This window comes from Sinocyclocheilus grahami, unplaced genomic scaffold, assembly GCF_001515645.1.
Source record: "Sinocyclocheilus grahami isolate Dianchi unplaced genomic scaffold, SAMN03320097.WGS_v1.1 scaffold459.1, whole genome shotgun sequence".
Classification (NCBI taxonomy): Eukaryota; Metazoa; Chordata; class Actinopteri; order Cypriniformes; family Cyprinidae; genus Sinocyclocheilus; species Sinocyclocheilus grahami.
Genome location: NW_015505638.1, coordinates 589,169 through 606,414, shown reverse-complemented (window position 1 = coordinate 606,414; position 17,246 = coordinate 589,169). Strand labels below are relative to the sequence as shown.

The following is a 17,246-nucleotide window of genomic DNA, read 5'->3' as shown; positions in this document are numbered from 1 at the left end:
TGCTAAAGAATAAGCTACTTGTGATAATGGTCATACAAAGTCACAGTTATGTTTATACAGTTATATAACCTCTGTCATGGAATGGTAGTGAGCATCAGGTTTTGTCAAATTCTCAGAGTCATTACATTGAATCCTTTAAGCAAAATAAAACCCACAGATGTGCAGTGGTCAAAAAAGGAAAATGAATACATGAAAAGGACTTAAAAGATTTAAAAACTGAGAAGGTGTGTGGAAAATTCCCATTTGATAGGTGTAAGTCAGGTGTGGCATTAGCCTACATATTTGAAATACCGGAAATATAATTTCAAAAATGTTTAGGCTTCACCTTCTCAGAAAAGTATTATTTATTGTTATGTTTCAAAATTAACATAATGCAATGACTAATTTCTTCAATATTCTTCAATGATCAGACAGAAACATAATTAAACTGCTTTAATGTACAATTCAGCCACAGAGTGGCCTACACTTTAGTAAGTTGAAAAAGAGAGAGAGAGAGAGAAAAAAACATGATACAGCAATGACATCATAGGGTCCTGTAATAGCTGTGAGATAAAATAATTAAGCTGTCTGGTAGAAAGAGAGAAAAAAGAGAATGAAATTATTAAATTAAATTAACTAAACTAATAAAATAAATAAACTCTACATAGAACACTACAAGAAATGCAGGGAAATCTTAAGCATAACAGGTTAAATACAGAAAAAGAAGAACAGAGAGGTGAAAAGAAAGCAGACAGAAAATGAAAAGCACCCAATGGGCAAAATTAGTTGGAAATTAGCTATAAGAATAAATAATAAGCCTTGTAGGCACATTGAGAGCGTCAAAGTGAAAGACGAGTTACAGAATCAGATTACAAGATCACAGAGATTTATATGAGTGAAAGCACAGCAAAATCAGCCCAGATAAAGAATGAAATAGAGATAAAATAGGAAGAGGAACAGATAAATGGAAATAAGAATAAATCAGACAGTGAGAGAGAAAAAACAAACAAATAAAGCAGGAAATTTTAAAAGGGGGTGGAAAATGACCATCAAAGTGCAAAGGAGATTCTAGAGGCACTAAAGGAGAAAGTTTAGTAGTAGAAGAAAACAATCAAGCAAAGCAGGCAAAAAAGAAAAAGAAAGAAATAAAGAAAGGAATGAATGAATGAATGAAGAAAGAAAGAACGGAAGGAAGGAATGAAAGGAAAAAAGAAAGAAAGAAAGAAAGAATGGCTCAGAACAGTTTTCTAGAGATGATAGAAAACATTTAAATAGTCTTCAAAATAAATTTTGATTCATTTTTGATTCCGTAATTTGGCATTTAAAAATTATCTTAAAGGAACACTCCACTATTTTTGAAAATAGCTAATTTTCCAACTCCCCTAGAGTTAAACAGTTGAGTTTTACCGTTTTCGAATCCATTCAGCCGATCTCCGGGTCTGGCGGTAGCACTTTTAGCTGTAGCTTAGCATAGATCATTGAATCTGATTAGACCGTTAGCATCTCACTCAAAAAGGACTAAAGAGTTTCTATATTTTTCCTATTTAAAACTTGACTCTTCTGTAGTTACATTGTGTACTAAGACCGACGGAAAATTAAGAGTTGCGATTTTCTAGGCCGATATGGCTAGGAACTATACTCTCATTTCGGCGTAATAATCTGTATGCGTAATATCATTGCACCCACGCCTATTTTCAAAAATAGTGGAGTGTTCCTTTAAGCAGAAATGAATGCACATATAGCCTATAGTTAAGAAAAAATTAAGAATTTGAAAGCAAACAGTAAAGGGAGGTAAAGCACACAAGTTAAAATAAGCATGAAAGAACTTTAAGTGGCAAAATATAAGAATAAAGACAGAATTAGAATACAGAAGTAGCATTACTGAAGCAAAAATAGCATTTGAATGACGATAGAAAAACAGAAAGAAAAAAAGACGAGTGGACCACAAATACGGAACAGCATGACTTAACAGGAAATGACAGGAGAAAATCAGAGGAAAGTACCAAATTTTTTTGTAAAAAAAAAAAAATATGAAGATTTTGAAATAGCTGCATAAGAAAGCTGATGAATAGTTTGCATTAGAATAAAGAGATGTTTAGCTCAGAGGTAGATTACATTGAGAGAGAACATATCACCCACCTCAGTGCCATTGCTGTATCTCACAGTATTGCTTGTGACAGCAGAAAAATTACACACACTCGAACACTCCAAAGACACTCCAACACGCAGACAAGTCCTATATACATACTAGACAGGTTCAGATTTTTTTATTTCTCAGTCTAGGGGAAGTTCCACTAGAGGTATCTATCTTTGTCTATTGTTTATCATCATTCAGCAGTGCAACAATTCCAGAGTTTGTAATAAAATTAGTGTTTTGGGACTCTTTGTGAGGCCTATCATCTTCCTGTGAGGCTCGATAACTATATGATATCTTTTGATAACTTCTTTATGGTAACTTCCATATCACACCACTATTATGAAAGTATCTGTATGTACTGTACATAACAGCACCACAATCAGCTAGACACTGTCTGATAAGTATGTACTTTTCTTTTTTTGGGGTGGGGTATTTTCTTAAATTAAGAATGAAATAAATGTCCTTAAATATAATTAATTATATTTTCAGCCTAGATTAATCTTTTTCCCCAATAAATATTAGCAGTATTTACAATCTCAAGATCAAATGGTTCCTCAGCAGATAGCAGTTGAAGTCTCTTCATTTGTCAGACGTGAGTCACAGAGCTGTTTTCATTCAGTACGGAGTAAAGCGGTTGTAGCCTCCACGATACAAACTTGCCTGATTGTAAAGAAATAGAATAAATCAGACATTCCATTATATCAGTCAGTCAAGAAAGTGTTTAATTACAACGGACTGTATTCACCATGTGTGGTATTTTACATTGTAACTTACCATTGTTCCAACTCCATAAGTGGTGGTGGGTCCCACTGAGTGATGGTAGGGGTCTGTTGCTGTGGTATAGACTCTTCCATATCTTAATATAAATTAATTAATTAATTAATAGATAGATTAATTGATTGAATTGATGGATGATGGATAGATTGATTGATAGATTAAGGTTCTTACCCATCACTGTATGTGGCTGCTGCAGCTGCTGAGGTGGACTGGGCCACTCGATATGTGGCTGGATATCCTCCCTAAAGACAGGATGGTTTAAGTATTGCATTACATTTTTATTCATTCAGAAAACAATTTGAATGGGAAAACATTTTACACGAATGCTCCCATGGAGCAGCCTGGTGTTAGGCTATTAGCTTAAAAAAATCATTTTAGATTTGAAATTCAATTTCCAAATATCCAAGTAGATTAAAGGTTAGAGTTTGAGTTAGGATTTTTTTTTTTTTATACTTACACATCACACAATACAGGACAAAACAAGACACAACAGAACTAGACAGAAATGAAAGATAAAATACAATACATTTAAGAAAGAAGTAAAATTAATAATAAATAGGAAAGTAAATTAAAAAATAATAATAATAATCTATACACCTATACAAATATTCATCTGTAATATCTTAGTCAGGGGAAAATTCCATCTGGTCTATTGGTGTATTTTCCATATAAACAAGGAAGGGTTGCCAAACTGTAAAATATTTGACTTTTATTTCTTAAGTATGTTAGCTTTTCTAAAGGTATACAAGTATTAACCACATATAATCACAGATTTATAGGAATAACATCAGAATAATATCAGAGATTATCTTATAGGTTGGTCGGCTCGAATAAACCAATTGTTCCAGCTGTGTTAAACTAAAATGAGTTGGGTTTAACTCTTAGGAAGTCACGCAGCTGTAAGTAGCCAAAAAAATCTTTATTGCTTAAACTATACCTAGATTTGAGCTGTCCAAAAGACAATAACATTCCATCCTCATAGCATTTCTCTAGATAAATATTTCCTTTATCAGCCCATATTTTTAAGTATTTATTCTGAAAACATTTTGGAAGCAATCTGTTGCTCCACATTGGTGTCTTAGGGAAAAGAAACTCTTTCTGTCCAAATGTCTTTCGCAATGTCTTTTTGTTGGTTACCATTTAAATTAATTTCTCATCCCATTTATACAGCATGTCCAAGGGAACATACTCATTCAATTCAAATAATTCTATTTTGAGCCATGAAGGAATCTCTGGGCCAGATATCTGGAATGTGCTGCCCAACAGTACAATTTGAAATTTGGTCATTTTAAACCTCCCTGATCATAGTCTAAAGCTAATTGTTCAAGACTAATTCTGGGGTTTTTGCCACACCATATGAAACGTCTGATCAAACCATTAAGAGGGGTGAAAAAGAATGGTGGGATATGAATTGGGAGAGATTGAAAGATATATAAAAACTTAGGTAAGATATTCATCTTGACAGGGTTAGGAGTTAAGCTTGATAAAAAAGAAAATATTGGCTGATTAAAAGGTCAGTAAAACACTTTGGAGATCAATTCAGCTTTTTTGTAGTGTCACTCATTGGACAATTAATTTGGAGTTATTTGTAGCAGAAGTCTATTTTTGACAACAGTGCATGCCAAGATCCTGGCAGTGTATGAAATGTCACATGCATTCTCTACAGAACTCACTCTGAAACTTGCGGCCCACACCTTTAACCACAACACTACTCGTAACTCGTCTTGTGATTTTATTTTGAGCAATCAAATTTCTATCAAAACGCTCTGTAAAGTGCTGGTAATGTTCACTGGTAACTTACATAGACCTCAGCACTATACAATCCATCTTGATACACCACTCTGCAGGAGACATAAAGTAGGCAGTAAATTACACAATGGCATAAAATAAATAAAAAATACAATTTAATGTAAGCTTAATGTAAATTATACAATGACATAGGTGCAAAGAAAGGGTTACTTTGTCTTTTCAACCAATAATACCAGTATAGTGTAAATCCTAATTAAATGTGTAACAAGAGCTACTGACCCTGGATAGGCTGGTACTGCAGCTGGTGTGGCTGCGGCTGCAGCTGAGCGGATTGTATTGTAAACTGCCCGACCACGTCCACGGAGGGCAGAGCCTCTGTAGGCCAAGGTCGGTGTGGGAACAGGATAAGGAAAGCTGGCAACTATTAAACCAAACAAGTGAAAATTAGATGGCTAAACAACAAATTGCATGTACTACAGTCAGTCTATGACAGGAAATGTCTAGTAGCTATTATATTTTTAACTCAAAAATGGAGTAAAAGTCAAGATTAAAAATACCTGTGTAAAGTTCAGGGGCGTACATGGCTCCCATTACTGGATTGATTTTCCACCCAGCAGCTACAGGAGTTGACATATAGGTGAGGAGTTGAATTTTACAAACCCGTTATTTTCATACTGAAAAAGGAGTAACAAGTTTAAAACATAACATTTTGGGGCAGAATATTATGAAGGAAGCTCACTGTTCACTAATTGCGTCTGAGGCTTTTTTGTTACCACCCTCGCTGTGGCGTTGTTCACCTGAGAAGCAGAGTCATTTAGTTGTTCAGTTGTTCAGTTGTCCATTCTCCCAACACAGAAACTTATCACCCTCATACCTCAATCTTCCTTCCCTCGACAATCGTTCCGTTGAGCTTCTCTCTCGCACGATCTGCTTCCACTGCACTCTCAAATGTCACAAATCCAAACCCCTAAAGAAAGGTTTGAAATCAAATTGAATTCCAGTTGAAACTCAAATAAAGAAGCAACTAACTCACAAGCCTGGGAATCTTCTGACCTTTGATCCTCTCTCATTAAAGATGATCTCCACGTCTAGAACCTTGCCAAATTGCTGAGAGATGAAAGACAGATATTGACTAAACAGTTGACAGGTGAGAAAATGGGTTTATATGAAGGGATAATTCACACAAAAGTGAACATTCGGTCATCTTTTAGTCACCCTTATGTTGTGTCAAACCTGTATGACTGACTTTATTCTGTGAAATGCAAAAGACAAATCTTTTTTTGACCACACAATGAAAGTCAGATGGTTCCAGTTGTGTTTTGGACCCCACTGACTTTAATTGTATAACAAAAAGTTTAAACATTCCAAAAAAAATTCTTCTTTTGTGTTCTGCAAAAGAAAGCCTTACAGTTTTGGTAAACATGGCACAAAAGCCAATTGAGTAATGCATCACATTTGGGACAAACACAGACTCTCTCACCCCAAACATCTGCCTCAGGTCTGGGTCCCGAAACCTAAAAGGGATATTGGAAACATGGAGCCTTTTGGGTTGAGCCTTCCCAGCTTCTTCCTCCTCAGTTCCACTTCCAGACGCCACAGAAACACTGAGAGACTGTGGGTCAGATGTCACAGGCACTAAAGAATCGTCCTATGAGGGAAACAGGAATGAAAGATAGGGAGGGAGAAAATGTGGAGAAGGAGGCAACAGACATAGAAAGAATGAGGAGGAAGTTAAAAATAAGAAACATTAGTATGTATTTCATTACATCAAACCGTTATAACTACTGCTTATGTATTGTAAGATTTCTTGTCAAACTTATTGCAATCTAACATTTTACTGGGAGAAAAACTGTTTTTATAAAGTGACCACAACAAAACGCAAAGGAGCATTCCTCATCCAGTGATTCCTCTCAAGCAAAAGTGAGGAAATGTGTCAAATTCCCATTTTAGTGAGCTGTCTAGGTACATGCCTGTTAGACATAGACATAAAAACCACAATTTCCTTAGAGCACAATCATATTTTAACTTCAGTGAAGTAACTAAATCAGCAGCTGAAAGTCATTAAAGATTACTAGCATACTAAACAATGTGTAGTTTTATGAGCGCTGTAACTGAAATATCGTCTATGTAATGCATGGTTACACAGCATTTCCTATTGCACTGATTGTACATGACTGTGAATAAAATCCCCCCATGCAGATCAATACATAGGAGTATTTGTGCTTCAAACCCAACGCATCCACTATCCCACAATGCATCACGATGCCAGTTCGTATGTCTGCACAGCCTACCTCACCAAACGGCACATATTAAAAAATGGATTAAGTAGTCAAAAAAGGTGTATTAAAATTTTCAAAAAGAGAAATAAGTAGAAGAAAAATAGTAGCCAAGCAGAGCGTGACAAGAGGAAGGGAAAATGGTGAAAAGGTCAAAAAGAAATTTAAGTAATAAAAAAAGGAATTGTGATAGCACAACGAATCGTGTGACGTGAATTTAAAAGCAGTGGAAAAAATGTTATGCAAATGATAAGAATGGTCATTAGAACAAGAAAGAAGGACAGACAAATGGCCAATTCTTTTGCATTTCATAAGGATGGAAAAAGTTGAAGCAGTAAGGCAAAATCACCTCTGCTTTAACTCATCCATAAGGGTAAAAGGCAACAAAACTGTTCTAATCCGGGCAGAAAAATAGGGGTGCATTCGGTTCATCATGTTCCCTTCCTTTGATTCTACAGTTTTCATTTTTACCATTTTTATCATTTTTTTAACCATCATCCCAGATGTCCCTCCTGATTCACACAATATACTTTTCAAATCGATTTTTCCATCTTTCATGCTGTACATTACTATGTTGTTATGCTTATTTAATTTTCATTTTAAAACTATAGACCTATATTGTTGGTCATTTATAGATTATTGCCCATAAAAAAAACAATTGTTTATCTGTATCAGTCAGAATTTAAATATCAGTGTATCCCTAGATTTAAATATGATAAATGAAACTTTAATTAAGCTTCTCACTTTCGCTCCATTTCACCAGAAGTTGCATAATTCCTCAGTCATTCTATTTCTCTATTAAAATTCATTTCCACTGCATTGTACAATAAATAGAATCAGCATTTAGAGATAAAAGACAATAAAGAAGCAAAAAAGAGAAATGATGAGAGTAATCCTAATACGTCAAGAAGGTTAGGAAGGGTCTAGAACCGAGTGAACCCCAAAACAGAAAGCGAAAGACAGAAGCTCTAAACACAGGGGAATTCAAAGCAGCTTATGCATTTTGGCGTATAACTTTAAAGGTCAACTGCAAAATTGCAAAAATGTATACAGCTATTTTTGGAACCGGGACAGAACTTTGTATTAATAAGGAAGAAAGTGGTAGGAAACACACGTAGAGATTTACGCACAAAGACACATCCACACACGCAAACAATTCATGGTTATGGTTAACTCTGAGCTGGCCGGGCTGATTGCTAGCTGTAATGACTACCAAAGCAGGTGTCACACAGGAAATATGGCTGAAACACCATCATCATCATCATCATCATTACATTCATCCAGAGACACAGGCCAGGGAGGGTTTTTGGGAGAAGTGACAGATAGGAGGGGAAAGTTGTGATGGGAAGGTATGTGATGATATCACGTCACGATGCAGAGTGCTTTTCTGACTGGACCTGGGAAACATAGATGAGGGGGGAGGGGTCATCCCGTCCGACTCCCCCCCTTGACCCCTCCCTCCACGGCGGCGTCTCATTGTCCCAATATCTGGTGCTCTCTAGTGATATAAGCAATGTGGAAAGTGTGACAGAGAAAGAGAGCACTCATTGCATGAACCTTTTCAGTGAAAAAAAAAAATAACTTTCATGGTGAAATATTATTCTCAACCCTTCCCACAGTTCCCTTGGCACAAGCATTTGTTGTAACTTAAAATGGCCTTCTGCAATTACTGTACCCGATGAGTCATTAGTAACACAAAAATAGCAATCATACACTTGGTGATATGCATTAAACAACTTAAAGCTATGGCATGAGTACAAAAGACAATATTTCAGTAATTACAGATTGTTCTTTAAAGACAATATTTACATCTGGATTCATGGCTGACATCTCATTACTGGTGCTTTAAAAAACAAAACAAAACAAAACACACACACACACACACACACAAAAAAAAGTAAATGCATGTCTTTGCATTCATAACACCGAATTTCTTATATCAGGGATGTTTAAACTTTTTGAATTTGACTCATTTGATCGGAAAGAAAAAATACATTTTGTAGAATTTTTCTCCCCTTGCTCTCAAATTTTTGCAGACAGCAACACCATCTTGTGGCACCCTGGAGCTCCCTAGACCCAGTTTGAAAACCCCTAGCTCATATATTAACTGGAAAACACTTGATTCTGAATCTAATTCAGTGATTCAGTTTAAAAGTAAATGTAGAGTACAATGAATTGTTTCCCTGCAACATAATATTCAGACACATCACTGAATTTGTTTTTATATAAACATATAAGATTACTTCAAACTATTACCTCTTTGAAATGAGAACTAGAAACTGGAAAAGGAAGTAAGGTCAGTTTTTCTTCCATAATAAGCCTAAATATCCTTCTATATGGTGCCCTGAGCGAGTTGAACTACCATACATGGACAAGGCAAAGGAAGGATGTGTAAAGGACATAAAGATATTTTTAGCTCAGACAGGGGATCCCAGAGGACCAAAGCATGGGATTATATATCAGCAGCCTATATATATTCCTGACATACCTTCTCTAATGAAAAAATGAAAAAATTTTAAATGAATAAACGCTGATTGAACTACACAATTCACAGCAGTGGGACATTGTTTCCCAAAATCTTATTTTTTCATAGTCATATTGGCCCTGCTAGGTTTTAGGTAAATTTGAATATTTCAATATTTTTTTGTGCTTGATTTATATATTGAGTTATTTTAGTTTAGCTCATTATTTCATACGTTAAGTTGTAAAATATATGTAAAACTAATTATTTGTCTACATGTACTTTAGATGCTCCCCTCTGTTAACTAATGTTTAAAACACCATTTATCATCTGAATTCAGTCATTTGTCAATCGTTCTTACCGTGTTATTAGTAGTTATAGACTCCGTCCCGTCATGCTGAGAGCCCTGATAAACTCTCAACTGATGATGATCTGCATATTCAGAGTTTGGATGAGCAGCGCTGAAATCGAGGGGTGGCAGCCGGGCAGCAGGTGTGGGTGGGCCTTGTCCAGGTGGAGGATATGAAGGAGGTGGGGCATAGACCTGAGGAAGTGAAGGGTCACCATTGCCTGGCCCCACCTCTTGGACAGCAGCACCCTTAAATGAGACAGAGATCCTGTTTACTTACAGAAACTTACTTCTGTGAACTGTTTATTACAAGAACAAAATATGATTTGATCAATGAGTCATGGTAACATGTTTTTCAGTTACTTTAACCCATCAAAGTAATTTTACCAGTTTTACTTCACTTCTTTTTTTTCTTAAATTATACAAGATTCAGCGTGATTTTTCAAGTCTGTTTGATTATACTTCATACAGCAATAATTTCATAGTGCATATTTGACAAGTATTTTTTATTAGCAACTTATTTTTTTCACAAAAGAAATTTCTGGAAACTTCTCTAATAGAATAGACACAAAAAGCATTTGCAACAAATTCATACCACCTTCAGTTTGGTAAAATACGCAAATCAAATTTTTTTTTACCAAATAAAACTGACTTGAATTTACCAGCTATAAAGAAGCCAACATACTGTTACTGTTTTGTTTGCAGATCAAAAACACTAAACAAAACGCAGATAAACCAATTCTGACATCACGTAAAGGTCCTGACAAAAACACAACGTAGCCTATTAAAATTAGGAGTATAAATCAGACATCTCACCCCTTCAGTGCATTCCGCAGGCAACCCAATACTCACCAACAACTGACGCATGCTTTAATGCAAAGCTTTCACCCGCCCACCCCACCATAAGTCCTCGCACCCACCAATCACAGAGCACCAAACCAGTCTCAAGGGGGAACTTTACACCAGCTGTGTTCATTTGTTCATGTCAGTCATCAACCCATTTCCCCCTCCTACTCTTAGACACTCAACAGACAGACAACTGTTTGGATAAAAGTTGATTCTTACATACAAATAACTCAACTGCTCTGTAAAACTCAGTGATCGTACTCATGTTCAGTGGAAAACAATCACATTGATTTATTTATTTAAACCAGACCAACCAGATTTCTGTGACTACTGAAGTGTGTACAGTGTGCATGAAATAGATCAGGTAAAACAGGTAAGATCACTCAAACACATTCAAGTAACTGTTCGCTCCGAGTTCTCCAAACAAAGAAAATTGGAGATATTAAATTCACTCAAATACAATCTATAATACATTTTATGCAGAAATGTTAAATTATATTGATATTGTCAAGCTTTGCTTAAAAGACTTTTGTGACATAAACCTTTAATTTCAGTGTTTTCTTTTTTGTTTTTTTAGGTTTTAGGAGTCTGTTAAAAATAAAATAAAATAAAAAATAAAATACATAAAATTATGGGCAAAATAATAGATGTAAGGTAATGAAACCAAGCTCTTCACACACAGAGATGCATACACTTTTTATGTGTTTTCTCTTTATCAGCTGTTTCGCTGATAAGGATAAATTTAGACTTCCCTGATAAACTATGACACTGAGAGACACAGCTTTGATTGAATATCACAACCACACTTAGATTCCTTTAGCAGAAACAAAAGTATCATTTTACATCATGGTCTGTTTCTCATCATAGCTATTTTTCAGCATTGGGATGTTATATACAATAATTACAATGTTACTCAGTGTTTACAAGAACGTGGCATCTTACCTTCATTCCTTTTTTTAAAAAAGCCCCAGGAGCTACTTAACACCCCTGTAAAAGATTTACGATATGTAAACAGGTGTTGTCAGACCTGCGAACTGAAACACTACAGCGTTTTGAGTACTGCTGACTCAAAATGTCACCCAGTGTGCCGTTGCTGCTGGCTGTAGATCAAGTCAAAGATCACAATTAAGACTTCAGACTTTAGAGACTTTATTCAACAAGTACAAAGAGTACACACTTGGTGAGATATTTACATACACTTATAACTTACATAAACAACACCCTGCCATGTTCTTCTACAGAGGATATGGAGACTAATCATAAACATGCATGAGATAATTGTTCAAACACACTAGTTGCTATCTAACATGCAAAGGTTATCATTTGAGATTTGTAAACTGTTCTGTTTCCCGTCCTAATTCTAAGGGAATTCTGTATTTAAATAAAGCCTCTATCTAGCAGATAAAAGGTCTTTTCAAGCACACTGACTGATAGGAGATTTCCTCCCCCTCACACACACACACACACACACTGGCCCCGAGATCAGTACTGAACGATCTCTAGGGGACAACACGTGTGTGTTAGTGTTAGTGGATATATTTGATAGACAGAAACACATGTTCAGAGTTGTGTTACACTCCTTTAAATAGTCTCCCTTCCTCTTAGTTGTGCTAGTCATGCAGTAATACACAATTTAGTCCAAATGTAATGACATAGATGTTTGTCATTTGGTGTCTACTGAAACAGACAAAAGCAAACGCTACATTAAAAAGGCCAAAATGTAAAACCACAGACATCAGTCACTTTTTGTTTTGAAAATCTGATGCACTCGGTTAGGATGATTAATGCCATGTCTAGGAAAAAAAACGTAAAATACCTATGAAAGTGTAATAAAAGAGCATGTTGCCTTGCGCACATATAAACCTATCTCAAGGAAGAAAGAAAGAAAGAAAGATTAAGGCATTTACATTTTTACATTCTTCTGTTGTGAGAAGAAGAATAAAGGGACATGTTTACCTGTACAATGCTGGGGTAGCAGGAGGCTGTCTGGGGGTAGACAGGGAGTCCGTAAGGCTGAAGAATTACAGTAGGGGAGGACAGCATGGTGCATAGCCAGAAAAAAGGAACAGCTAAAAGGGATGGGAGACCGGGGAAAAAGAGAGGGGAAGAAGAGCTCTCTGAATCAAGAAAGAACCAGACTGAGAAAGTTTAGGATCCAAACAGAAGAGGAAAAAGATCCAGGGACATGAAAAAGAAAAGGAGAAGAAGAGTGGGCTGTACTGCACTAATGGCTGGTGTCACAACTTCTAGGTGATTAAAAACGAGAATTAAAAAAAATAAGAACCTATCCAAGAGTTCAGAGTGTCGAGTCTGTTTCACAAAAGGCAGAGGAGATCAGTACTGAAAGATCTCTAGGGGACAACACGTGTGTGTTAGTGTTAGTGGATATATTTGATAGACAGAAACACATGTTCAGAGTTGTGTTACACTCCTTTAAATAGTCTCCCTTCCTCTTAGTTGTGCTAGTCATGCAGTAATACACAATTTAGTCCAAATGTAATGACATAGATGTTTGTCATTTGGTGTCTACTGAAACAGACAAAAGCAAACGCTACATTAAAAAGGCCAAAATGTAAAACCACAGACATCAGTCACTTTTTGTTTTGAAAATCTGATGCACTCGGTTAGGATGATTAATGCCATGTCTAGAAAAAAAACGTAAAATACCTATGAAAGTGTAATAAAATAGCATGTTGCCTTGCGCACATATAAACCTATCTCAAGGAAGAAAGAAAGAAAGAAAGATTAAGGCATTTACATTTTTACATTCTTCTGTTGTGAGAAGAAAAAACTCATGAGAAATCTAACAAAAACATGTATTTTGCATAAAGCGAAACGTGAAAGGTGAGTGACTTTAGATTTGTTCTCTAGAAGCTCTTTCGTAGGCATATATAGCGCCTAATTATAACAGAAATGCAACACAGATACTTAAAATCATTCATGACATTGTCACAACAGTTCAGCAACACAGCAGACAAGTTACTCACTTGTAAATACGACTTCGTTTGGTCATTCATGTGCACGGAACTCGTAAATATGATATTTCCGATTCCACAGCAAGGCTGCAAGTACAAATTCTTCAGTTGTAATTATCTTTTGTTTGCCCAGTTCATTATAGCAATTTTTTTAAAATTTCCTTTGTGAATCTACTGTACATCAAAACTGTCCATGTATTTTTTTTTTTTTTATAGAAATTCGTATTTTAACCAGCAGGGGGAAGCAAACAACATTTTTACATTCTTCTGTTGTGAGAAGAAAAAACTCATGAGAAATCTAACAAAAACATGTATTTTGCATAAAGCGAAACGTGAAAGGTGAGTGACTTTAGATTTGTTCTCTAGAAGCTCTTTCGTAGGCATATATAGCGCCTAATTATAACAGAAATGCAACACAGATACTTAAAATCATTCATGACATTGTCACAACAGTTCAGCAACACAGCAGACAAGTTACTCACTTGTAAATACGACTTCGTTTGGTCATTCATGTGCACGGAACTCGTAAATATGATATTTCCGATTCCACTGCAAGGCTGCAAGTACAAATTCTTCAGTTGTAATTATCTTTTGTTTGCCCAGTTCATTATAGCAATTTTTTTTAAATTTCCTTTGTGAATCTACTGTACATCAAAACTGTCCATGTATTTTTTTTTTAAATAGAAATTCGTATTTTAACCAGCAGGGGGAAGCAAACATTTCATAAAGCGTGATGTTAACGGAAGACACTTCTAGCCGTACTCGCAAAGCTTTGTGGGTAATGTAGTTTAAAAGGCATATATAAATATCCGGGAAGACCAAACACACGTTCTCTTTCCTTTGCGAGGCTGACATAGAGAGGTAACGGCGGCACGGACTTCCGTAGTTCTCTCCTAATTTCTCACTGTTTGCAAGGTTAACATGTTCACTTAAACATTATGGAAGAGGTTATATAGTAAGGGGCTGTCTTATACGCGCAGTATCTCGTATGCAGGTTAAATTATGTTGAGATGCGAGCTGTAGCGCAACGTGTTTCCACAAGGTGCGTTCAGGCCTAGTCATGAAGCGATACCTCGGGCTCTTTTTCATATTAAATTGAATCTCTACCTTGAACTGTTGAATTTATTAAAGGTTTATTTTACTTGGAATTTGAATTGTATGATTGGAATTTGGTCCCGTAATAAAATATTTTGTCATAAAGCGTATTGTAATTACCAACACAATATATGAATACCCGCTGGGCGCTAGGGTTAACGGTTTCCCTCAGACGCTATTTCATGTATTATGTAGAAAGGGGCAGTTTTATATGCGCGGTACCTTGTTAGTAGGTTATATTATGTGGCGAGATTAGTTGTAACGTTCTGCTTGGCGCAACGTGTTTCACAAGGCGCGTTCAGGCCTAACGTCGGTCATGAAGCGACGCATTGCGCTGTTTTTCATATTAAAAAGAATCTCCACCTTGAGCTGTTGAGTTTATTGAGGTTTTTAAATTGGAATTTGAATTGCTGAATCGGAATTTGGTCCCATGATAAAATATTGATATGAAGTGTAATGTAATTACCAGTACTAGATACGTGAATGAGTGTTAAAGTATAAATGCATTACCACTCTTCATTTTTATATGAATTATTTTATTCACAGGCGTCAGTAAGTCGCCATGCCGGTTGCCAGGAGCTGGGTTTGTAGTAAGACGTACGTCACCCCCAGACGTCCCTTCGAGAAGTCTCGTCTCGACCAGGAGTTGAAACTCATTGGTAAGGAAAAAAATTAATTGCAGGAAATTAATCGACAAAGTTTTCTTTTTTTTTAAATCTGGTTTTCTTTTTCTTCTCAGGCGAGTATGGCCTCAGGAATAAGAGGGAGGTCTGGCGGGTGAAGTTCACTCTAGCCAAAATCCGCAAAGCTGCCAGAGAGCTTCTCACTCTGGACGAGAAGGATCCTAAGCGTCTCTTCGAAGGTAAGTTAGCTGATTTGTCAAACTTTTATGGCCAGTGATGTAAAAGTACATGTCAGATTTTCAGTGTTGCCAAGAATTCCTCGTCAATGAGGCCATATAACTACTTATAATAATTTAATGTCTGGTTTGCATCCATCAGTCTTCCACTTATGTTTAACTTCTACTTCTAGGTAATGCTTTGCTCAGGCGTCTGGTGCGCATTGGTGTGCTGGATGAGGGCAAGATGAAGCTCGATTACATTCTGGGCTTGAAAGTGGAGGACTTCTTGGAGAGGAGGCTGCAGACTCAGGTCTTCAAGCTTGGCCTGGCCAAAAGCATCCACCATGCTCGTGTGCTTATACGTCAGAGGCACATCCGGTAAGATGCTGAATTATGCAAGATGTGTAGAACCTTTATAGTTCAGGATTTTTAATCATGTAAACTGCATTTTCCTGTACGTGTGGGTGTGTATAATGGTTACCATCCTGGTTGTCTGAACATGTATATTGAGGTTTTCTTCCTCTTTCATTAGCTGACCATGTTTAAACTCCTCCTGGTGAGTGGGAATGAAATATTCTGCAAGGTCAATTCGGTGATTAAACCGTATACCTTTGCTTTTAAAACAAATAAGCCCATAAACTACCACTTCCCATGATGTCTGGGGTGCTTTATTGCACAAAAGTCTACCAGGTAATGTATGTGGGCACTTTGGCAGATATTGTACTGAAACAAAACTACACTTCTCTTGGCCAGTGATTAAACTCAACACTGTCAGATTGTCACCATGTTTAAACTCCTCCTGGTGAGTGGGAATGAAATATTCTGCAAGGTCAATTCGGTGATTAAACCGTATACCTTTGCTTTTAAAACAAATAAGCCCATAAACTACCGCTTCCCATGATGTCTGGGGTGCTTTATTGCACAAAAGTCTACCAGGTAATGTATGTGGGCACTTTGGCAGATATTGTACTGAAACAAAACTACACTTCTCTTGGCCAGTGATTAAACTCAACACTGTCAGATTGTTAGTGGTGTCAAGAATTCCTCGTCAATGAGGCCTCGAGATCAGCAACATCAGTTCTGAAGCCTTGAGTAGCCTTTGCACATTTGCTTTATTATTTTTCTGATGTTCTGCAGGGTGCGTAAGCAGGTTGTGAACATCCCCTCCTTTGTGGTGAGGCTGGACAGCCAGAAGCACATCGACTTCTCTCTCCGCTCTCCGTATGGTGGTGGCCGCCCTGGCCGTGTAAAGAGAAAGAATGCCAAGAAGGCCCAGGGTGGTGGTGGAGGCGGTGATGATGAAGAGGAGGATTAAACCCATTCCTCTCAGGGGGGTGGAGGGACTCAGCAGTGCTTGTTTTTTCTCTGCTCCCTCAAGGTTTCAATAAAAATTGTTTCTTCCAAATTATCTTGTCTTGTCATTTGAGTCAAACTGTTAACAGTTTATATGAACTGTTATAAGTAGGTTCATTCAATGTTTTAAACTAACTATCCATAAATGTTTAAATGCAATGTTGCATTAGCTTTATTTCATGGACCATAGTGAAGTATCACTTTAGCAAATTAACTGCATGATCCTTGAGACCATGTTCTATAATGGACCCAAACTAGACTAAGGGTTTTGTTGCAAAACATTTGATCGGTGTTACTTTGACTTTGAGTTACATTGTGTGAAGTGTATTCCTGTGTAGGATATGGTAAATTAAAGTTCCAACTCATAATTCCTGTGAATGTATGAGATTTGATTAATTAGCTGCTACA

At 36.6% G+C, this 17,246-nt stretch overlaps 2 protein-coding genes across 2 annotated transcripts; one reads left to right on the top strand and one right to left on the bottom strand.

The window, feature by feature from the left end:
* Positions 1–1,656: 1,656 nt before the first annotated feature.
* Positions 1,657–12,955, bottom strand: rbfox1l (RNA binding fox-1 homolog 1, like). Its single transcript, XM_016234852.1, has 12 exons — positions 12,531–12,955; positions 9,741–9,977; positions 6,123–6,290; positions 5,696–5,749; positions 5,517–5,609; positions 5,382–5,439; positions 5,200–5,259; positions 4,922–5,063; positions 4,695–4,734; positions 3,065–3,135; positions 2,891–2,972; positions 1,657–2,776 (listed from the first exon to the last, which is right to left on the bottom strand). Exons 1-12 carry the CDS (start codon positions 12,615–12,617, stop codon positions 2,732–2,734), a joined length of 1,137 nt encoding a protein of 378 aa, XP_016090338.1. The 5' UTR covers positions 12,618–12,955; the 3' UTR covers positions 1,657–2,731.
* A 1,387-nt stretch (positions 12,956–14,342) lies between these two features.
* On the top strand, positions 14,343–16,893 carry rps9 (ribosomal protein S9). The gene is made up of 5 exons (XM_016234851.1): positions 14,343–14,410; positions 15,191–15,303; positions 15,384–15,506; positions 15,677–15,863; positions 16,623–16,893. The coding sequence occupies exons 2-5, from the start codon at positions 15,207–15,209 to the stop codon at positions 16,798–16,800; spliced, it is 585 nt and encodes a 194-aa protein (XP_016090337.1). The 5' UTR covers positions 14,343–14,410; positions 15,191–15,206; the 3' UTR covers positions 16,801–16,893.
* Positions 16,894–17,246: the final 353 nt, after the last annotated feature.